Source organism: Sinohyriopsis cumingii, unplaced genomic scaffold, assembly GCF_028554795.1.
Source record: "Sinohyriopsis cumingii isolate HCF-2022 unplaced genomic scaffold, ASM2855479v2 utg001711l, whole genome shotgun sequence".
Lineage (NCBI taxonomy): Eukaryota > Metazoa > Mollusca > Bivalvia > Unionida > Unionidae > Sinohyriopsis > Sinohyriopsis cumingii.
Window position 1 is genome coordinate 199,983 of NW_028316038.1, and position 24,895 is coordinate 224,877.

The 24,895-nt window shown below is 35.1% G+C and overlaps 1 protein-coding gene across 2 annotated transcripts in view; it reads left to right on the forward strand.

The window, feature by feature from the left end:
* The first annotated feature begins 3,305 nt into the window (after nt 1–3,305).
* The window catches only part of LOC149771695 (uncharacterized), a 29,502-nt gene continuing 7,912 nt past the window's right edge, over nt 3,306–24,895 (forward strand). The window contains exons 1-5 of one of the 2 annotated variants that reach the window (XM_089948218.1): nt 3,306–3,405; nt 6,528–6,716; nt 12,865–13,046; nt 18,370–18,506; nt 21,591–21,723. In XM_089948218.1, the coding sequence (XP_089804344.1) occupies nt 6,545–6,716; nt 12,865–13,046; nt 18,370–18,506; nt 21,591–21,723 (624 nt within the window). In that variant the 5' untranslated portion in view covers nt 3,306–3,405; nt 6,528–6,544. The remainder of the gene's footprint in view (nt 3,406–6,527; nt 6,717–12,864; nt 13,047–18,369; nt 18,507–21,590; nt 21,724–24,895) is intronic. The other variant, XM_089948219.1, reaches the window with a different exon arrangement.

The window sequence follows — 24,895 nt, forward strand, 5'->3', positions numbered from 1 at the left end:
CCTCAGTAACTTATCATGTGAGTGTCCTCAGTAACTTATCATGTGAGTGTCCTCAGTAACTTATCATGTCAGTGTCCTCAGTAACTTATCATGTCAGCGTCTTCAGTAACCTGCTGTATGCAGCAAAATGTTGACTACCTACAAATGCCAAAAATAGATGGCTGAAATCTTCCATCTCCACTACTTGCATTGCATTTTTTATATTTTGCGTAGCAGGACAAAGTCACCAATGCTTATGTTCTTGCCTAGGCCAATTTACCAAGCTTCCTGGCTCTCCCCAAATATAGATCTCTGCACTTTTTCAGACACATGCACAAAATGCAGAATGGACAAATCACACAGGACATACTGTACAGTGCAGTTGCCAATCCTAAGAGATAAGCAGGATACCCAAAACTCTGCTTCGTAAATGTCTACAAGCTTGACATTGACAATTTCAATATTGACATCAATGAATGGAATATACTAGAAAGCAGCAAGGACACAAGTAATGTCTGCAAGCTTGACATTGACAATTTCAATATTGACATCAATGAATGGAATATACTAGAAAGCAGCAAGGACACAAGTAATGTCTGCAAGCTTGACATTGACAATTTCAATATTGACATCAATGAATGGAATATACTAGAAAGCAGCAAGGACACAAGTAATGTCTGCAAGCTTGACATTGACAATTTCAATATTGACATCAATGAATGGAATATACTAGTAAGCAGCAAGGACACTAGTAATGTCTGCAAGCATGACATTGACAATTTCAATATTGACATCAATGAATGGAATATACTAGAAAGCAGCAAGGACACTAGTAATGTCTGCAAACTTGACATTGACAATTTCAATATTGACATCAATGAATGGAATATACTAGTAAGCAGCAATGACACTAGTAATGGGTGCATAAGCTCATGGATGGAGTACAACATCATGATGAACAGTGGCTGGACCAGCTACATAGAAAGTGACAATGGCAAAAGCAGTGTGACAGCTAGTTTATATGATCTACCACATAATACAGTTGTGATGCTCGCAGCATGCAATATTGTTCCAGGATAGGATATTTCAGCCACCAGAGTAAATGAAGCACAAACTAACAAACAAGTTATCACCGTTGGCAACTGCATATCTATTGTCTTATACCAAACTTGTCAAAATTGATTGAAAAACATGTCCATGACTCATTCATGTCATATTTAACCAAAAACTTGCTGTTACACCCTAATCAATCAGGCTTTAGACAGAAACATTCATCTGAGACTGATCTCCCTAACTGATAAATGGCTTCAAGCACATGACCAAGGTATAACAATAGGATCTGTATTTGTAGATTTTAGGAAAGCTTTTGACATGGTGGATCATGAAATCCCATTGAAGAAATTGAATATGGTATTACAATACTGTTAAGATGGTTTGTCATTATGAACAAAAAAAGTGTTATAAAAAATATATAAATTCCAGTGAATTGTATACCTTGTTTGTGGCTTCCTTTCATGGTGCTCTAAATTTCTTAATTCCAAACCCATGGTTGTATTTACCAGTTTGAACAGACAACAATGTCACAAAACAAATTGCCAGATGGTATATTTTGTCGCAAGTAAGAAAATAAATCGCAATTTGCAACATTGGTGAAGCCCAGCGTGATCCTTGAATAAACATTGTAGATGTTATTTTTTGTACTTTAAATTTATAGAGAAAACATTTTTCATGTCTGAGAAAATACATGTAAATGAAATTGCAGGAGCCACTCCACGATCGTTTTATATTAAAATTCATATATGATCTCTTCTCCAAAATTATAACCAACGTTTTGCTCGTTACTTTTCGTACTTTTAAGAAAACGGTAATACATTTTTGTATAAGAAAATTACATTGTCTTTGAAATTACCAGAGCCACACCACAATCAGGTTACATCTGAATAAGTGTTATAACAGAGTGTGCTATAGCGGGGCACACTGTATACACATAGACACCATCACTAAACATCTTGAACTAAAACAACACTCCAAAGGCAGCAACAGTCCATCCTGGAGTAAGCCTCATCAGCTGCCACCACGGGACATGGACTCAGTAGGAGTACGAGAGGGGAAAAAAATTCTTGGAATCAAAATATAAGAGTTTCCTCCCATACATCAAAAGAAAGGGAACAATGAATGGTCAGTGAAAGGTGCTGCATAGAACAGATCCGACTCTTAATATTTGCCTCAGAAGTCAAAGCGAGAACTAAGATATGAATTCCACAAACTGTCAGGAAAAAATAGAGACTAACTCTATACCAAAATCATAGTGGAAGATGAATTTGATCAACAACTCATCAATAAGCAATAAGCAGAAGAAATTCCTTTATGCACAAAGAGAGCTCCTCCACATACATTAATCACCTAATTACAGACAGAGGAAATGGAGATGCTATTTTGAGCGTCTAGCAACTCCGTACAATAATGGGAATTATGTATCCATACATTTAAACTCCTATATATATATAAATATAATCATATGGTGAAGAACAGTCATTTCAAGTGCACTGGATTTGGCTTAGGGATCACATGTGTCAGGGACTGTTGCAGATAAATGCATGTAAAAAAATTTCAACGAACATGCAAAACAATTTTGAATTTTGTAACTCGTGTAAGCGCTTCCAACTTTAAATGAGTTGTATTCAAAGGAAAATACAAAACAATGACAAGACAAAGGAAAAAAAAAACATTTAGCATTGATGTTTTAAAAAAAATTACACAACTATTTCTGCTGGAACAACGAAAAGGTAATAACAAATATTTCTCAACATCAGCATCAAGCTGAAGCCATGCATCTAGCTGAACCATAAAATATTTCAAGCTTGTATTCCTGCTTTTAATAAAGGGCTAATTCTTTCAAAAGATTTCTGGAGGTGTTTTATAGACAACTAATACAATCGACAAAGCAGGACTTACTCTTTCTTTCTTTCTCTGATTACAAATATATGCCATGGACCCCAAAACCCATAATAATAATATATGTTTTGTTGATCCCACAGAGATACTTACTGAGAATCCGAAAGCTATGTGCAGGGCCGACAAGGGGGGGGGGCGCAACCGGGGATATATCCCCGGGGCCCGGGCCGACCAACACTTTTTAATTTTATAAAAGACTTTTTTTGTTTGAACAGGAAATAGGAGAGGCTCGGGTGTGTTTTTTTTACCCCCAGGGCACGTGATCGCTCTCTACGGCCCTGGCTATGTGTGTGTGAGCGCGCTTGCACTTGCACAGAACACGAAAGCTGGGGTTCTCAGGTAAAAATACTGGAGGGATATACAAATCAACACAACAACATGGCTTTTTGTGTATAATGCTGATGTAAAGCAGTCACTAGTTGATGTCAATTCAATATGAGAGGATACTATAATTAATTCCTTACTAATGGTGTAAGTGATGTTATAACGTCTTACTTAGTTTATTGCATATAAAGTTTTTGATACGTATCAAGTGCAGAGAAACTCGAGTATACATGCCGAGTAGGTAATAGGCCGATTTGTTTTGTTCGACTAGGTCTACTAGTCTGTCGGTCCAAGAGATCATGCTAACAAAATTACAATTAAGAAAGACATTAGAACCAATATTTTTAAGCACTTGTTCTTGAACCGATTTGTTGACGATTCGAAGAGTTTAACGCTGTAGGCATATTATCATGAGCTGCGTTTGCGGTGGAAAGTGGGGCGACTGACCCAGGCCCCGCTCTTGAGGGGGCACCGCGCTTCAGGCCTAAGGTCGTCCTTATGAGTTTTTCAGGCTATATTCTCCGGTAAATTGGAAACGCTGTTACAGGCCGCACGTAATGCACGCAAAGTTGCGAAGTCAACTTAATCAACTTCGTAACGCAATTAACAGGTGGCAGCACAGATGCAGTAGCATATCAATCGAGATACCGATACTCTGTCCCCGCGCGGTCATGGTCGGCCCTAGGTCCCGCGTACTCTTAACGCCACCTTTGCATAGTATAACTACTTAATGTTGTTTTTGGTACATAATTAGAGCCATTTTGCTGCATGGATATAATTTGTAAAGTTTCTATGACTTTCCTTCTTTCAATTCCATTTTTTTTTACAACTCTCTGTCAATCGAAATGCGTAAATGTAAATAAAACAGCATATAGTGATTGACCTAGATTAAAGTACCATGATGGGAATAAATCTATATTATTGCCACAGGAATTTGATTCGATGTTAAACTAATATGTACATTCATCAATCAACACATAATTGGTTTACCTCCGAATCGAGTGCCTGTGATTATCGCAGTATTTGCCAGACTTAGATATGGTGACACATAGTGTTATAATTTTAAACATAAATTGTAACTTATCTATTCAAAGAAATGTCCACGCTTGCACTGGCTGAATATTTCCACAGAAGCGAAAAACTCCAATGATTAAATCGAACACACAAATTAATAAATTGAAATCCATTAATGAACGGTACAAATTAAAAATTTTTATTTAACTGTACATGATGTTTAAATGCACTGTTAGCAAAGTATATAAATTTATTTAAGAATTTAGTATTTTTTAAAATATTACTGATTTAAAAAACGTTTACTGTTCTTTTTTTACTAATTATATAAATAGGATCATAAACACCTTTTGTCAATTTTGTTCCATATTGGCTACCATGGAATGAAATTCCAAACATAACCTTGTAAGGATATGTATGTCACCATTGGTATATGACCTATAATCATCAAACATAAACTGATACAATGAGTATATTTCGTAATCAAGACCAATGCAGATATAGTAAGTTTAACAAGTTTTGTATATGATGATCAATGGAACTGCATGCATTTTACAAGAAAGTGATTTTCATTGTTTTTCACTCCTTCCTAACTACAGTTTCACATCTGTAAACAGCCAATAGACTGCATGTGTTCAGAGTTATTAGTGAAATCTTGTTTACCACGATAATACAGCACCCGCGATAATGACAGTGTTAGAGAATACTTCTACCCGAGCTAAAAGCCTCAGTCTTTAAAAAGAAGATGAGATGGACCATATTGGTAGAGCTAATCAACCAGGTAACCCGGCCTAGGCTAGTATATCCTATTACCTTGCTACTACTTAGAAAACATACCCCTAAATAGTTTCTGTTTACTTTTCATTTTTATCCAATCAGTAATCAATGTGTGAGGTATTGATCATGGTGAATGGTTTTCGTTTACTATCATCAGATCAACAGATAATACTTACCTCTGCTCCCAGATAACTAAATATTCTGGTTAAAAATTAAAAATAATTTTACTGGATTTATAATTTTTCTGGATTTAAGCTTTGTTAAGATTACTATGTTCAGTTTAACATGATAAGTAATATATTACCATAGTTAGGTCTATTAACAATAATAAAGTTGTTCCCCATGGAACGATAATTTGGGTCACTCACCATTTGCTGTTTTGATGAGATTTACTTTTTAAAGAGGAATTCTACAGTGATATAATACAGCATTCAGAATGTTTGGACTTGACTTTACGACCTTTAAGCAGAAGTTAAACGTGATGTAGACTAAATAAAGTGAATGTTGTGCATATTTATCATTTTGTTTTGTGTCTGTATTCTCATAGTAATCCAGATGGATTTAGCCAAATTGTCACAAATTTTTTAACTGTACATCCAGATAAGTAACAGAATAAATGTATGTTTTTCATACGGTTTTCTGTAATTATAGCATGTAATATATCAATCAGTAATTTCATGCACAGATTGCACTTTTTTGCCACTCATTTTAGTAACAATTACGCTTATACCTCTTGGGAGGGGGTTGCCATGTATAAACATAAAGCAAAGCAGTTCAGGTTCACATATAACTTAATTTCCCTTTAATTGGGTACCTGGGTGACCAGTCATTTAAATGGTTGGGCTCCTGTTTGACTTTTTCTAAAATTTTTACATCTCTAGTATCTATCTTCATGTACTATTTATGTATATCTGATTTGAAAACTTTAGTTATTGCTTTATTGTTTTAAGGTGCAAGCACTGAAATCAAGGAGTGGAAGGTTCTATTTTGTAAAGTAAATATAAAGTGATTTCCTTAAAATATCAAATATTTTTACTGTTTTTTTTAATTTATATATAACTTTCATGGCGATATTCTTGGGCATGCTCAGATCTTATTTCCAGTCATCTTGCTTGTAAAGCACTGAAAAATATTCTAAATATATTGTGCAGAATTCAGAATGAACATTTTCCACTCAGATTTTTGTGCCAAGAAGAAAAGTTAAATGTGTGTTTGTTGAAAACTTACATCTTCCGTTATTTTAGTAAATAAAAATAGCTGTTCTTAATTTATAAAATAAAAATTACTGCTAACTATATATATGGTACGTTTGACTTGGCCTGTGCTTGATCAACAAATATGTGTACTTGCCTATGCCAGAGAAATGTGATACTATCTGCCTTGTCCGATGAAAATATTTAGAAGAGAGATTACTGAATCTCGTGCCTGTGGGGCCAGATTATGAAATGGAATATTTAAGGAGAATTCCTCTTTTTCTGCAGATCAGTGAAGACTGACAATGGCTGAGCAGATCTGCTTTGAGTCGCTGCTGCAGTCCAGTGAATGCCCACCCCTTGTGTTCCACAATATCATCAATCATTGGCCAGCAGCATTGTGGACTCCAGAATTTTTGGCTGACGTTATGAAAGCCAAAAAGTTCAATTGTAAAATCGCTCCCAGAAATTCAGGAGGTTTGTTTATTATTGTGATAATATTCTAAATTGTTTGATTAATCTGGAATCTTGTATCATTGTTTTACCTAGGTTGTCTTTGGGCCCAGCATAAATTCCAGAATTTCTCCAAGTAACCCACAACCATAAAATCCATTGATGGCCTTTGATGTCAGTATCTGTATTTTTATGAATGTGCTCAAATACCAGTTAATTGTCTCTTGGACATTTCCTATTGACTTTAATTCTGTGCATTCAATTTCTGTGACTGAAATGATAATTAGGATTCCATGCAACAAGCCTTCAGAAAAATTGGGGGGGGGGGGTGATCCCTACTTGTGTGAACATCTGATGCATAAATTATGTGCCTTACTTTATTTTTTTCTCCATCTTTCTTGACAGTAATTGATTTTGTTGTTGTTGTTGTTGTAGGGTTTAACGCCATTTTTCAGCACACGATAGGCTATGCATGGCAGCCAGTATTAATGGTGGAGGAAGAACCCCGGAGAACCCTGGAAAGAACTGGGGGCCCTGAGTGGCCGAGTGGTCTAAAGCGCTCTCCGTTATGGACCACTGCCATCTCACCTCTGTCTGCGTGGGTTCGAGTCCAAGGCTCGGCTAGCGTGGGTACGTGGGAAAGCCTGCCAGTAGCTTCTCGTGGGTCGGTGGTTCTTCCCTGGGTTTTTCAGGGTTCTTCCTCCACCATTAATACTGGCCGCCATGTATAGCCTATCGTGTGCTGAAAAATGGCGTTAAACACTACAACAACAACAACAACTGGAAAGAACCACTGACCCACGAGAAGCTACTGGCAAGCTTTCTCACATACCCACATTGGCTGAGTCTGAGACTCAATGACAGTAATTGAATGAGCATTCAGTTTTAAGTACAGTATCATAATCCCCAAGCTTTCTCGGTAGTGGGTTGAACACTAAGTTGGGTATCATGATGGTTAATCAGAAAAGCAGAGGATTAATCCTGAAGCCTTCAAACATTCTGTCAAAAGTACATTTAACTTTTTTATTTGCTGTAAACCCCCCATCCCTATTCCAAATTTTGAATCATTTTGTCAAATTAATCTCAAAATTTGTTTGAAAGAATCAAAATGAATACATGTACTTGAAATTTTTGTTATTGTCGTTGTTGTAGGGTTTAACGCCATTTTTCAGCACATGATAGGCTATACATGGCGGCCAGTATTAATGATGGAGGAAGAACCCGGGAAAACCCCGGAAAGAACCACCGACCCATGAGAAGCTACTGGCAAGCTTTCTCACATATCTGCATTGGCTGAATCCGTGAAATTTTTGTAATACTTATTTTGCCATAGAATGGTCTTTCACATCCTTGATATCACACTGTGGTTAGAATCAAATGGATAGCTGATGATTTGGTTTACCATTTGTGCTTAAAATATTTCCTGTTAACTGTTGGTTGGTGTCATGTATTACCATGAATACATATCTAGAGGTCGGGTCCACATGGAGAATTCTTATAATTGGTAACAAAGCCTGTTTGTAAATATGTTTCTTTCTTTGTAAAACCTGCATTTTACTTCTGTTGCACATGATATCTACACATATGTTGTAGAGCCAATTTTATAAGCAGTAATTATTGTTTTTAACACTGCATATGAAGTGATTAATTGCTGCTGTCTAGGCAGGCTTAGTGATATTTTGTATTGGCTCAGTTTGTTACATAGATATTGATTTGTGACAGTCTTTTCTTTCAAGATGCCGGTTTTAAATTGTATGAATTCAGTGAATATGCACTAAGTCTTGAATATTATACCAAGATCATTGTGGTTAGATCAGTTGCTTACACAAACAAAGCCCAGATCAGTTGCTAATGAAAACCAAGCTCAGATCAGTTGCTAATGAAAACTAAGCCCAGATCAATTGCTAATGAAAACCAAGCTCAGATCAGTTGCTAATGAAATTAAAGCCCTGTTCAATTGTTAACAAAAATGAAGCTAAGATCAATTTCTAATGAAAACTAAGCCCAGATCAATTGTTAATGAAAAGTAGGTCCAGGTGGTATAATTTATGGTAGTGGGAGAGGAGGGTGAACAAAGAATATGATATTACTATTGAGAGATCAATCATCAGAACATTATTGAATGTTAGCTTCAGATAATTGGTTCCTACAGTTACATTTCCGATCCTGTCCCTGTTTCTCAGTAACTAATGACATTTATGACTGAGCTATTCCGAAATATTTTACTATGTAGTTGTAAAATACTAAGTCATTCAAAACGTCTTTTCTTGACAAATAGTTATTTTTGGTGAGCACATGTTAATGGAAAACTTTCCTGTCATGTCTTGGGACTTAAACTAAGTAACAAGGAAAAGCATAACCAACAAGTTAGGTAAATTTCAACAAGTAATTTATTTCCTTAGAATACAAAATGAAACTTAATAGAGAATTTGCTGTATTGTGAATTAAATCCCAAATAATAGTAAACGTTCTATCACAATTCCAAAAACTGAGTGTTTCAAATGAATTCCTTGTTTTGAATGTGCTGATGTACCAGCAGTCTTGTTGTATCTCAACAATATAATCCAGAATGTCTTTGAATTAATTTTACAATAATACCAAAGTAATGTTTGGACCAAAATGTCAGTGAGAACTTTATAATTCCAATAAATAATTTAAATAAATGATTCCTCTCAAAATTATAACTGAACACAACTGAAAGACTGATATTAAGAAAATAATGAATAATGTTTGCTTTGTCCTTATATACAGACTGACACCTGACTTACAGCACCAAAGAATGCCCTGGAAAAAGGCTTATTCCCAATGGAATTTCCATAAAATTTGTAAACGAGGTTAGGTCTGTGTACTTAAGATTTAGCAAATAACTTGACAAACATCAGATAAACCATGTGTTTTTTTTCCAAGTGAAAAACCAATGACCTGAACTCAAATCCAAGTAAACATGTTTGCATATATTATCTTAAATTATAACCCACAGTCGTTGACAACATGTATCTATGTAGTTTGTTGTTTACAAATGATCATTACAATCTACACTCAGTGACAAAAGTTAAACACACAATGTAGATATACAAAACATACAAATCAGTCACTTTTCCAGCAGCAGTATAATTGTCAGCTGATTCTTAAGTTTTGGTTAAAAAATTTCAATATTGCTTTGATAATTTGCTCAACACTCAAGGTCTGTCTCCCTTGTTTATCAGTAATATTCATTACTTGCTTTGAGATATTTGGAAGATCATCAGTTACTCATTAAAAGTGGTCATATTAGGCATGAATTTAGTATTATGCTATCATTTTTTGCTATGTAATTGTTTTCAATAAAGGTTATTGGGGCTAAGAAGGAGTAGGGGCAACATCAGTCTTATCTCTCATCTACCTATTAACATTTGTTTCTGAGCACTCTTGAAGCTTTATTTTTTTGTCAGATTTTGCATGTAAATATGTAACATCAAGACCTCATATTAGTTTCATTACAAACAATGGCCATTATCATGTAAATGGATAGACTTGTTAACACTCTTTAGGCCATATTTTTAGTCAAGTTTTCATAACAATTGGTACGGAAGCTCATGGTCTTTAAAATCTTGGATAACTTCAGTTACAAGAGAAATTGATGGAATAATAATGAAGAAGCCTTGCATTTGATTGGATAAGCTTGTGACGGTCATATTTTTAATTAGATTTGGAATGTAAGGTTATACGGTTGAGCGGTCAGATGAACTTGATTATGATTAACATCTGTGCATAATAATGAACTTATCATGCATCCAATTGACTGGGATCATGAACTCCCAATAGGCTATATTTCTGGTCAGATCTTCATAAGTTTTGTATAGTTTATTTCATCAAGACCTTGGATGAGCTTGATTATGATTGACAAAAGATTTCAAATGAGTTTGATCATGAACATGTTCCATGCATAATAAAGGCGATCAAGGATGATCACATGGTAAGATACAGGCCTGCATGCATGTCAGAGAGGACTTGTACGATGTGCTAATTTCAATACAGACAGTATGAAATCTTATAGGGCATCAATTTTGGAGCCAATATCTGACTAATCTTAGAAGGTTTTATTGGCCTAATTAATGATAATGCATAATTAACCTGTTTTACTGTTAAAACATAGTTGACAAACATTCATTGTCAGATGATAATGGGGAAGGTGTGGAAATATCTGCAGGTGTACCACTACCGTCAAAACATTAGAAATTAGTTGATGGCAAGAATCTCAATACTCAAAATTAGATAACAAGGAAAAAGTACCAGAAATCTTTGGAAAATAAAAATTAATGGCTGTCACGTGACCCAAATGTGGATGTGATGATTTGTATTTTCTGTTATGAGCAGTCAGAAAATTATGAAGAGAAGAGCTTTGGTAAATGAAATTCAAGCAGAATCAATAGAAGAGCTATCAGAGTGATTCTTATTCTGTGGATCAAGCAAAATAATCCTTATATCAGTGCCCACCCTGTCTCCAGGGGAAGGGAAAGATCCAGTTGGGACTGCTTGTTGATGCTGGTTGTATAATTGACTTATCTGCCTTGGATGTGGGAGTTTGTGGGTGTGAACCCTGGCCAAGTGTTACCAAAGACCAAATAAAAATGCTACTAACAGTTGCCATGCTAGGCGCTCAGCATTATTGGGATAGTAATAGTACTGGTCAGTCTGGTGTCAGGATATGGTTGGGAGATCATGCTAAATGTCTGAGGCATGATGACCTGCTGCTAGACATCACTATAAATCCCATCACAGACACACACACACACACACACACACACACACACACACACATACATACATATATATATATATATATATATATATATATATATATATATATATATATATATATATATATATATATAATAAACTCTAGGAAAGAAGGTACAGCGTTTCCATGATTTCTTGCCACTGTTCTCCCATTGCCCTCAGTTATTGCCATTAAATTTGAATATACCAGTTGATTTGCTCTTTAATTCACTATTCCATTCACCACCCTCACTTTCCAACATCTGCCACCCTCACTGTCCACCATCTGCCACCCTTGCTGTCCACCATCTTCCCATCCTCGCTCTCCACCATCTTCCACCCTCACTTTTCACCATCTGCCATGTCTAGTCAGTCTATCTGAACTTGGTTTCTGTTTATTTATAAAAACCAGCAGTACATGGCACAGTCACATATCTAGAGTAACCAGTAGTGCATAGCATAGTGCTTATTGCCAGTCACTTATCTAGAGAAACCAACAATGCATGCCAGAGTGCTTACTGCCAGTCACTTATCTAGAGAAACTACTTGTGCTTGGCACAGCACTTACAGCCAGTTACTTGTCTACAAAAACCAATAGTGCATGGCAGTGCTGACTACCAGTTACTTGTCTACAAAAACCAATAGTGCATGGCACAGTGCTAACTAGCTGTTACTTGTCTACAAAAACCAATAGTGCATGGCACAGTGCTCACTACCTGTTACATGTCTACAAAAACCAATAGTGCATGGCAGTGCTGACTATCTGTTACTTGTCTACAAAAACCAATAGTGCATGGCACAGTGCTTACTACCTGTTACTTGTCTACAAAAACAATAGTACATGATACTGTACCTAGTATCTGTTACTTGTACACAAAAACAAATAGTGCATGGTGCAGTGCTTACTACATGTTATTGTCTAGGCTTGCTGTCCTTAAGACCATTCATGATAATTGCTGGTGTTAGCAAAGATGATCATTGTTATTGCAGTTGGATTATATAATAGAAAACCAGTTTAAAATTGTGTTCTTATAATTTTCTGCAAATATGTGAGAAGCTTAATTTTATTCATTTTGATCAGCACATCATGTTTTAATTGTCCACTGGTTTAATTTACCTGTGTCTGTCTGTCTGTCTCTCTGTCTATCAGATGAACTTCTATTGTTTGTAAACTTTGATCATGCACCATTATCATACATATACATGTAAAAAAAGGCAGGTTATCAAAAGAACACTGAGTGACACCATCATTAACAGAAAATGCAGCAACTTTGTGCTCTGAACTTATATTTCTGCTCTTAAGTTTCTTTTACTATTTGAATTTACAGTTCCACTTGTTGCACTATTTTATTTAATTTTATAAAATTGATATGCAAATTAAAAATAAGACTGCTCATTTGTTGTGATGTTTCAGATTTGTTGCCAGAGACTGAATGTTTACACCTAGATGTCACCATTACTGACTATGCAGAATGGTCAAGTGGAAAACTAAGGGCAGATAACCCAATGTCTGCCCTTGATCCATCCAAATACTCTTGTTATGTAGACTACAAATACATGGTAGATTTCTTTTCGGAGTACCCTCATCTTCTGAAAGTAAGTTAAAACATTGTAGATTATGTCAAATGATTATATTCTGCTTTAACTATGTATAACTGGGTGGGTTACTTCCATACCCATCATAGTCATTAATTTTAGTTCAATTATGTTACATAGACACTAAATATGCAGTACAGTGTAACTGTGTTTTTATTAGTCAGTGGCTATTATCACTTCTCTGACCTAAATTTACTGTCAAAAAAGATAAAGGTTTATGGTCAGTTGTCTTAATGGTAATTTTATAAAGTCTGCATTTGTTTGACATTTCATTAGTGCTTCATCTGCATTTTAGTTACAGTCCATTCATATTTGTATATCTGCTGTTGTCTCATTGGTTTTCATCTACAGTTTTAGAAATTTATTCTGATTTTTCATTTATTGGTTCAATTAATATTAGTTAAAGAACAAGGACTGAATTTTATGAAGAAAAAAAAATCTCACCTGTAATTATTAATGATATAGTTGTAGAGTGTTTATTATTAAATTTTATTTCTTCTTTTGTTAAAAAAATATTTTACAGATGCAACCACAGGGAGATAATGTCATTACACTGTTGGTGGTAGTTTTGTTTTTGTTATGGGTTTGATGCCATTTTTCAGCACATGATCACTATGTCTTGTGGAGGGAAAACCTCTGGAAGAGCCACTTACCCATGGGAAGCAACTAGCAAGCTTTGGCACATACCTATGTAGGCTTAGCCAGTGCTTTGAACCTGTGAGGACAGTGGTTAGATGTTATTAATCAGTAAAGGCGAGTGCCTTTGATCACTTGGCCACCTGGAGAAAGTGATCTTGAATTATTGCATACAAATGTAAAAAGAATGTGATCTTAGATGACCATACAAAATTGTAAGTGTAAAGAATATGATCTCAGATTATTAAGCAAAATTCTAAGTGAAGAATGTGATATTATCATACAAAATTGTAAGTGTAAAGAATGTGATCTCAGATGATTGTCCAAAATTGTAAGTGTAAAGAATGTGATCTCAGATGATTATCCAAAATTGTAAGTGTAAAGAATGTGATCTCAGATGATCATAAAAAAGTTTAAATGTAAAGAATATATTCTCAGATGATAATAATTGTAAATGTGAAGAAAAAGAATGTGATCTCAGATGGATTATACAAAAGGGCTCTCAGTCAATTAAATTAGGCAGCATCTTGACATAATAGTAAATAAATTTTTAAATCCATTCATGCAGTGTATTTTTGTTTGATATTTGTATTTTTGTGCTTGTCATTTCCTTCAAACTGAATAATTTTGTTTGCATTTATTCAGCATTTCATTCATTCTTTGCACTGTGTATGCATTTATTCAGCATTTCATTCATTCTTTGCACTGTGTATGCATTTATTCAGCATTTCGTTCATTCTTTGCACTATGTTTGCATTTATTCAGCATTTTATTCAGTCTTTGCACTGTGTATGCATTTATTAAGCATTTCATTCATTCTTTGTACTGTGTTTGCATTTATTAAGCATTTCATTCATTCTTTGCACTGTGTATGCATTTATTCAGCATTTCATTCATTCTTTGCACTGTGTATGCATTTATTCAGCATTTCGTTCATTCTTTGCACTATGTTTGCATTTATTCAGCATTTCGTTCATTCTTTGCACTGTATATGCATTTATTCAGCATTTCATTCATTCTTTGCACTGTGTATGCATTTATTCAGCATTTCGTTCATTCTTTGCACTGTGCATGCATTTATTAAGCATTTCATTCATTCTTTGCACTGTGTATGCATTTATTCAGCATTTCATTCATTCTTTGCACTGTGTATGCATTTATTCAGCATTTCGTTCATTCTTTGCACTATGTTTGCATTTATTCAGCATTTTATTCAGTCTTTGCACTGTGTATGCATTTATTAAGCATTTCATTCATTCTTTGTACTGTGTTTGCATTTATTAAGCATTTCATTCATTCTTTGCACTGTGTTTGCATTTATTCAGCATTTCATTCATTCTTTGCACTGTGTATGCATTTATTCAGCATTTCGTTCATTCTTTGCACTATGTTTGCATTTATTCAGCATTTTATTCAGTCTTTGCACTGTGTATGCATTTATTAAGCATTTCATTCATTCTTTGTACTGTGTTTGCATTTATTAAGCATTTCATTCATTCTTTGCACTGTGTATGCATTTATTCAGCATTTCATTCAATATTTGCACTGTGTATGCATTTATTCTACATTTCATTCATTCTTTGCACTGTGTATTCATTTATTCAGCATTTCATTCATTCTTTGCACTGTGTTTGCATTTATTCAGCATTTCATTCATTCTTTGCACTGTATATGCATTTATTCTACATTCAGTTTGCATTCCACTTTTATTTTTTCACTGATAGAAATATATCATTTCAGTCATATACAATGACTTCATCAAATGTTTGCAGAAGTTGATAAATTGCTGATGACATTCAGATGAAATGTGGACCATTTCAGTGTAAATACATCCCAAGCAAATGATACAACTTTTAACAAAGGTTATTTTGAGATTAATCTGTATTTGGTTTTTGTGAAAAACTCAGATTGACTGAAAGCTTAAGTTAAACCAAAAATTATATTTTCTTTCAAAACTTGCCTAGTAGTAAAGTAAAATGATTTTTATCCTTCAATATTTGGCTATAAATGGTGCATTCATTGTGTCCATTCTTTATTATGCTTAGTAACTCTTTTTTGTTAAAAAGCCATGAGCACAGTAAATAATATTCACAGTAAACTAACATTTACTCTGTGATGTAGAGCATTTCTCCCATTATAAGCCTGGTAGGATGTGGGGAGCCAGGCTTTTTATTACACCATTTCTCCCATGATAAATGTGGTTCTATTTTGGGAGTTAGGCTTGTTATTACATCATTTCTCCCATGCTAAGTGTGGTTGGATTGTGGGAGCTATGCTTGTTATTACATAGTTTCTCCTATGATAAGTGTGGTTGGATTTTGGGAGTAAGGCTTGTTATTACATAATTTCTCCCATGATAAATGTGATTGGATTTTGGGAGTTAGGCTTGTTATCATACCATTTCTCCCATGATAAATGTGGTTGGATTTTGGGAGTTAGGCTTGTTATTACACCATTTCTCCCATGCTAAGTGTGGTTGGATTTTGGGAGCTATGCTTGTTATTACATAATTTATCCCATGATAAGTGTGGTTGGATTTTGGGAGTTAGGCTTGTTATTACATCATTTCTCCCATGATGAGTGTGGTAGGATCTTGTGAGTTAGGCTTGTTTTTACATTATTTCTCCCTGATAAGTGTGGTGGGATTTTGGAAGTTAGGCTCATTTTCACAGCATATCTCCAGTGATAAGTGTGGTAGGATTTTGGAAGTTAGGCTTGTTATTACATCATTTCTCCCATGATGAGTGTGGTAGGATCTTGGGAGTTAAGCTTGTTTTTACATTATTTCTCCCATGATAAGTGTGGTAGGATTTTGGAAGTTAGGCTCATTTTCACAGCATATCTCCTATGATAAGTGTGGTGGGAGTTAGGCTTGTTATTATACCATTTCTCCCATGATAAGTGTGGTTGGATTTGTTATTACATCATTTCTCCCATGATGAGTATGGTAGGATCTTGGGAGTTAGGCTTGTTTTTACATCATTTCTCCCATGATGAGTATGGTAGGATCTTGGAAGTTAGGCTCATTTTCACAGCATATCTCCTATGATAAGTGTGGTGGGAGTTAGGCTTGTTTTTACATTATTTCTCCCATGATAAATGTGGTAGGATTTTGGGAGCTGTGCTTGTTATTACATAATACCTCCCATGATAAGTGTGGTTGGATTTTGGAAGTTAGGCTCGTTATTATATTGTTTCTCCCATGATAAGTCTGGTTGGATTGTGGGAGTTAGGCTTGTTTTTACATTATTTTTCCCATGATAAGTGTGGTAGGATTTTGGAAGTTAGGCTCATTTTCACAGCATATCTCCTATGATAAGTGTGGTAGGAGTTTGGGAGTTAGGCTTGTAATTACAGCATTTCTCCCATGATAAATGTGGTTGGATTTTGGGAGTTAGGCTTGTTATTACATCATTTCTCCCATGATGAGTGTGGTAGGATCTTGGGAGTTAAGCTTGTTTTTACATTATTTCTCCCATGATAAGTGTGGTAGGATTTTGGAAGTTAGGCTCATTTTCACAGCATATCTCCTATGATAAGTGTGGTAGGATTTTGGGAGTTAGGCTTGTTATAACATCATTTCTCCCATGCTAAGTGTGGTTGGATTGTGGGAGCTATGCTTGTTATTGCATAATTTCTCCCATGATAAGTGTGGTTGGATTTTGGAAGTTAGGCTTGTTATTACACCATTTCTCCCATGATAAGTGTGGTAGGATTTTGGGAGTTAGGCTTGTTATAACATCATTTCTCCCATGCTAAGTGTGGTTGGATTGTGGGAGCTATGCTTGTTATTGCATAATTTCTCCCATGATAAGTGTGGTTGGATTTTGGAAGTTAGGCTTGTTATTACACCATTTCTCCCATGATAAGTGTGGTAGGATTTTGGGAGTTAGGCTTGTTATAACATCATTTCTCCCATGCTAAGTGTGGTTGGATTGTGGGAGCTATGCTTGTTATTGCATAATTTCTCCCATGTTAAGTGTGGTTGAATTGTGGGAGTTAGGCTTGTTGTTACATCATTTCTATCATGTTAAGTGTGGTTGGATTGTGGGAGTTAGGCTTGTTTTTACATAATTTCTCCCATGATAAGTGTGGTAGGATTTTGGAAGTTAGGCTCATTTTCTCAGCATATCTCCTATGATAAGTGTGGTTGGATTTTGGAAGTTAGGCTTGTTATTACACCATTTCTCCCTTGATAAAGTTTAATGTGGTTGGATTTTGGGAGTTAGGCTTGTTATTACAGCATTTCACCCATGATAAGTGTGGTTGGATTTTGGGAGTTAGGCTTGTTATTACATCATTTCTCCCATGTTAAGTGTGGTTGAATTGTGGGAGTTAGGCTTGTTGTTACATCATTTCTCCCATGTTAAGTGTGGTTGGATTGTGGGAGTTAGGCTTGTTTTTACATAATTTCTCCCATGATAAGTGTGGTAGGATTTTGGAAGTTAGGCTCATTTTCTCAGCATATCTCCTATGATAAGTGTGGTAGGATTTTGGGAGTTAGGCTTGTTATTACAGCATTTTTCCCATGATAAGCCTAGTAGGATGTGCAGAGCTGGGTTTGTTATGTTCTGCATTTTTCAAATGATAAGCCATTTCAGATGTGGGAAGTCATACATTTTCCAAAACAATAAAAGTTCCGCTTATCAGATAAAGATTTTAATCAAACATATGTTTTTATTTGCAGCAAGTATCTTGGAGCTGTTTTGGCCTTCATGAGCGTGATGGGACAGACAGCACAATCTGGATTGGCAGCTCTGGTGCCTACACGCCGATGCATTATGACACTTATGGCTTTAACCTCGTTGCACAGATATATGGTCGGTTAGTTTGTTTGAAAACAACATTATGGTAGTACAAACGTTGAAATATTAAATCTATAGAGCTATATTTCTTTTAGAGAAAGCATCATACTGTTATAAAATTATACTAATTTGTATTGCAACCATAAAAGAATGATAAGGTACCAGGATTACTTAAACATGGGTTTAAGGCCCGATAGGATGTTTGTAATCATAGTACACAATCTTGACTCGAAAAAGAGTGTACATGAATATATTGGAGATGTTTAGTAATTTACAACCTTATGTCAATAGATTAATCAAGGTTTCCGTTGTGAAAAAATAAGCATTGTCATGTTAGTACTCTCTTCATACTGGAGAAATCGACTCGCATGTCTACCTTGTTTTTTGTGTATTGATTATATAAGTATGTGATTGTCAGTCTGTGTAAATTTGATGAAAATTGGTTTGTGGGATTTATCTAATAAACTGGAATGATTTTTAATAAATAAATATATGCAGGATTTGTCATTCAGTTCATTTTTCCGCATGGTTTTTTATATAATAAATTTGCATCTTGTAATAGGCATGATTATTTTATGGTCATTTAGTGACAGGGTACTTTTTCCAGTACTTTTCTTTCTATTTATCCACACTTATGTATATGTACACACACACACACACACACACACACACACACACACAGTGTGACCCTGCTATAATGCTGTGGTTATGGTCCATAGAACCCAACAGTATTATTGACCAAACCATGTTAAAACCAGCAAGGTTAGTTAGCTGAAGAAAATTATGCATGTATCAAAAAAATAGCCTGGGGGCAGGGATGATAAAAGTGGACACAAAAATGCATGCTCTTAATTGTTGTTCTTGTTGTTGTTGTTGTAGGGTTTAACGCCATTTTTCAGAACACGATAAGCTATAGATGGCGGCCAGTATTAATGGTGGAGGAAGAACCTGGGAAAACCCCAGAAAGAACCACTGACCCACGAGAAGCTACTGGCAAGCTTTCTCACATACCCACATTGGCTGAATCCGAGACTCGAACCCACGCAGACAGAGGTGAAATGGCAGTGATCCGTAACGAAGAGCGCTTTAGACCACTTGGCCACTCGGGGCCCCCATGCTTTTAATTAAACATGATGCAAACAAATTAAAATGTTTAATGAACACCTTTAGTTGACTTGCCAGGCAGATATACATTGGTTTCATGACATTAACTTGACAGGCAGATATACATTGGTTTCATGACATTAACTTGACAGGCAGATATACATTGGTTTCATGACATTAACTTGACAGGCAGATATATATTGGTTTCATGACATTAACTTGACAGGCAGATATACATTGGTTTCATGACATTAACTTGACAGGCAGATATACATTGGTTTCATGACATTAACTTGACAGGCAGATATACATTGGTTTCATGACATTAACTTGACAGACAGATATACATTGGTTTCATAACATTAACTTGACTGGCAGATATATATTGGTTTCATGACATTAACTTGACAGGCAGATATAGATTGGTTTCATGACATTAACTTGACAGGCAGGTATACATTGGTTTCATGACATTAATTTGACAGGCAGGTATACATTGGTTTCATGACATTAATTTGACAGGCAGATATATATTGGTTTCATAGCATTAGAAATTTAATTGACATTTTATGGTGTCATTGGTATCGACCATAAGCATAAACATTTTCTCCAGCAAAAAGGAAACTTTCATAGCACAATAAACATGTTCCAGACACTTTAGAAAATGCAGTAGTCCATCAGAATTCAGTGCTTTTATTTATGTTTGGTGCTGACTTCTGAAAGGTTCTTTGTTTTTATTGAAGATTGTAATTGGCTTTCTTTGATGAAGGGTGCATGGGTCATCCAAGTGACAGCTTTGGAGTTTTGGAGTACCAGACAAATGGCCATTTTTTTATTGCAGCAGGAACATGAAATAATTGTAGAACGTTGAGACTGATTTTTTTTCCCTTTGGTTAAGTATATATATATACACACACACAGAGAATATTCAGTGCTTCAGAAGTAATCAACTTTCTTTGAAGTTCAGCAAAACTATTTTTTTATGGGTACCAAAAAAGGAATCAGCTGTTGTTTGGTTGGTTGTAGCAGTTACTGTTCCTGCCTTCAAAGGTTGGTCAATTTTAGCTAGTTCTGGTAGCATGACTGTTGTAGTGTATCACAGCATCCTGTACTATGTCCAGATGTCAGAATAAGTGGATTATGATCTAACAATGCACTGTTAAGATGGTTTGTCAATATGAAAAAAGAATTTGTTTATGTAACAATAGGTAGATTCCAATGCATTTTATATCAAGTTTGCAGCTTCCTTTCATTGTGCCTCAAAATTTGTCCACTCCATCCAAAGATTATATATGCAAGTTTAAACAGCCAACAATGTTGCATAAACAAAGTTGCCAGATGGTATATTTTGTCACCAGTACGGAAAAAATTATAGTTTGCGACATTGGATAAGCCCAACATCAATTGCATATTATTTTTTGTACTTTACGAAGAAACATTGTTTTTTTTTTCTTGTGCAAGAGAAATACATGTATTTAAAATTTCAGGGGCCATGCCATGGTTGTCTTTTACATGATCTTTCCCTGAAAATGATAAACTTTTTGCACATTACTTTTGTACTTTTAAGAAAATAAAAATACTTATATGAGAAAAATACATGTTTGCAAAATTGTATGAGCCATGTCATATTATGTTGTGTCTGTGTTCATGTTATAATGGAGTGTGCTATAGTATGGTTGCACTGAAAACTGGTATTCAAATTAAGGTTTTGAGCAGCTTTCAGTTCTCTGGGGGTATCACAAACATGAAAATGAGTCTTTTTATATACCAGTCAATGTACAAGCACAGTATCATCAATAACAACCTTGTTGTTTAACACAATAAAACCAGTACGTTTTTTAAGTGAAATTGTTTTTGCATGATTTATGAGAGAATATATATACTGTAATCGGTGTGGTTTTTAAAGACCTTTCCGTATTGCAATATCTTGAGAGTTTTACTCCTTGAACTAGCACTGCATCATAACTTGGGATAAATTCATATTTATTTGACTTGAAAGGAAGCGATGGTTCCTGTTTCCACCTCATCAGACTCCATACATGTACACTACCCGGATACCATATGAGGAATCCAGTGTTTTTAGCCAGGTCAACGTTATGGATCCAGACTTGAAACGACACCCAAAATTCAAGGTGAAGAGATGGTAGACTTACTTTGCTTCCTTGTCTTTTTTGTACAGTATGTTTAAGAAATGCATTTAAAGTACCCTCAAGACAAGGATTTTGGGAAAGCCATATTTTGCAGAGATCCTTACATTGAGGGTATTTTCAAGGTAATTTTTCAGTAAAATGATAAGGATAAAAGGGAGATAAATCAAGTCTTTTAAGATTCTGAGATTTATTCTTAATGTTGGATATTAAAGGTATCCAGTCATTTTTATGAGCTTTTTAGAAATGCACATTGAAAGATTAATCATCCTTTTGGTCTTTCAGTGAATGCCCATTTGTTTCTGTTTCCTGTAACCAGCATGGCTTGGCATTCCATTGGCTTAATTTGGTGCCTTTTAGTAGGTGAACAGCTTTGTACCATATTGCTGGTATTAGAAGTCAGTGGAGTGCAAGTTGAGAGGAGTAGCCAATTTTTGTTTTTACACTCCTTAATTTAATCATGGTATGACTCAGCTAATAATGGTTGTCTATATCCAGGTTACGTTTTCTCTTTTCCAATCTTGTAAAGAATACCGTATTGTGGGTAAAATAAGTCAATCAAGGGTTGAATTTGTAGATGCAAAATGTACCAACTTATACAATGAAAAAGTAGGCATGAACATTTGACTTTTGAAGGTGGAATTTTTATGACACTGTTCTCAGCAAAGCTACAGCTGTTATTACAAGGTACAGTATATTATGTTGAGTAAATTATTAAGATTAAGTAACATATTTTGAAGAAGAAATACATTTTGTTAGTAAAATATGTTTCTTTCATAGTGGCACATTACTCCTAAGTCTTTCATGCAGTTAGTTCCCTTTATAAATGTCAACATTTCCTCCAGTAGTATTTGACATGGATGGGATTTGGGACTGATCTCTCAGTCTTAGCGGACAACCACCCAGACTTAACATTTTGGAAGTAGAGGGAATTGTAGGACATTTTTGGCAGATGCATGCCTGGGCAAGCTGAATTTGCAGATTAATGGATGTACTTCAGTTACCTAATATAACTAGGTAACATATCTGAAAGAGAAACATTACAGACATTTTATCTGATACTTTGCCAAAAAACATAGTTTGCTCCAAGTTTTCTTTCGGAAGGTGATGATTTTAAAAGGGTACATTTTGCAAGCCCTTAAAGAGTAGTCTTTGTTTAAAACAATATAAATTTATTGTGAATTAAATTTCTTATGCTGTTTCTCATTATGTAAACCTTTCAGAAAATGCCTGGTATTTCTAAGGCGATATTTCTGCAAATGCAGAGATACACTGGTCTTCTCATCCTGACCAGGTAAAAATTGAGTTGGACAAATAAGACTTTGCTATGTGCTCGTCCCTGGGCCAAGCAGGTGCAGATTTTCCTCAAGAATAATTTTGATCCTTAACAATCGTGGAAGGGCAACGTTGTTTAACATTTGGTGTGCGTCAGTTATAAATAACCTTTGCCTAATTTGCCTAATTATTGCCATTCTAGAACAGAAAAGACTTTGTTGTCTTTTACATGCTTACCCAATGTAATCTTGACCCTAAAATGGGTTAATATTGTGTTGCAGTTTCACACTTAACCCTCAGTTTCATGATTTTGTTTTCATTTTGCAGTGACATTTTTCATTAATTTAGGTGTCATTTTAATGCAGGGAACGTTTCCCTTTCAGTGAGCTATCACTCATCTTTACGAGTCAGACCTCTGTGATGTTACGGAACAGAGAATGTCATTATTTTTTAGATTTTTCATTAGGCCAGGCAGTGTTACAGTTGTCCCAATTGACCTGTATTTTCAGAACTGAAGCTTTATTGATACATTGTCATCCTGGTAGCCAGATGGTTGGTAGAGTGAGCTGCCTCTGTTTGTTATTGGTGAAGGCATCTAGCTCCCATTTTTATATGTGATATATCCAACAATGTCTTAGAGGTGCCATTAAAACTAAAACAAATGAACAAAAATACATTGTCATGCCAGCAGTTATTTTCATAAGAGTGTAATTATATTTCAGAAAACAAATGTTGCCACATTAAATTCAAAATGAATAATTTAAGTTTCAGCAGTTTCCCACCAACTTTCCTGCAATGCATGCTGTTCTATTATGTTTATCAAAAACATAATGTACAGAACAAACAGCTGGTTGGTTGAAATACAGTTGGGGTAATGACTTAGAAATGTTTTAATTCTTTTCGCCAATCACTATTCTTATATTTTAATGGTGCCTGTGTGTAGCTCTCTAGAATGGAGGATTGACCAAAACAGATCTTTTAGTACAAAAGTTGGTTGGAAGTTAAGATGGTTGCAATTCTTCTTTTAATTGAAAGTTACTGACAATTTTTTTCTTGTCAAAAGTAATTGTATACTTATGGAAATATCTGTTGGTTTCTTCATCTTGGCATGGCAATGTATTAATGAAGCTGCAGTCTTGAAAATGTAGGCGATCTGAGGCAAGCATAACAATGTATGACCAGAAGAATTTCATACAATTTTGACATTCCCTGTCTCTTAAATTCTCCCATATTAAGCTATTGAAGATGTCTGATAGCTCGATGAAAAGGAAAATTATGGCACCTAAATTACTGAAAGGTTTAACAAGAAATGCAAATGCCACTAAGGAATCAAGGATTATTGTGCAACTGCATTGTATCTTAGCATACATGTATCTAAGGAGCCATGTATTAAACTTTGATTCATTTTTCATGGTTTTCATTCATTTTAGTATCAAGCTTGCATTGGGTAACCTGTATTATTTAGTAAAAGCATAATTATTGTAATGAAGTATAATTGAACAGGGATGAGTAACTCCTGTAATTCGCACGAACCAAGGACGAATGTTTGGAAAAATTGTTTTCCCGAGACCAGAAATTATTTTCTACCTATTTTTTCAAACACAATTTCACTGTCAGAAATAAGAAAAACAAAATCTCTCATAGGCATCGGTGTAGGTTTGTGAAATCCCTAACACTGGGTCAGAATTTGTGTGCTGGAACCTGGCTAGACAACATGATACAGGTATCACTTTTCTGGTCATTGGGATGGCTGCAGAGACCATGTTGTCATGAAATCATAAAATGTTAACAGGTTGAGATGCTGAAATTTTGGTGTATATATATATATATATATATATATATATATATATATATATATATATATATATATATATATATATAA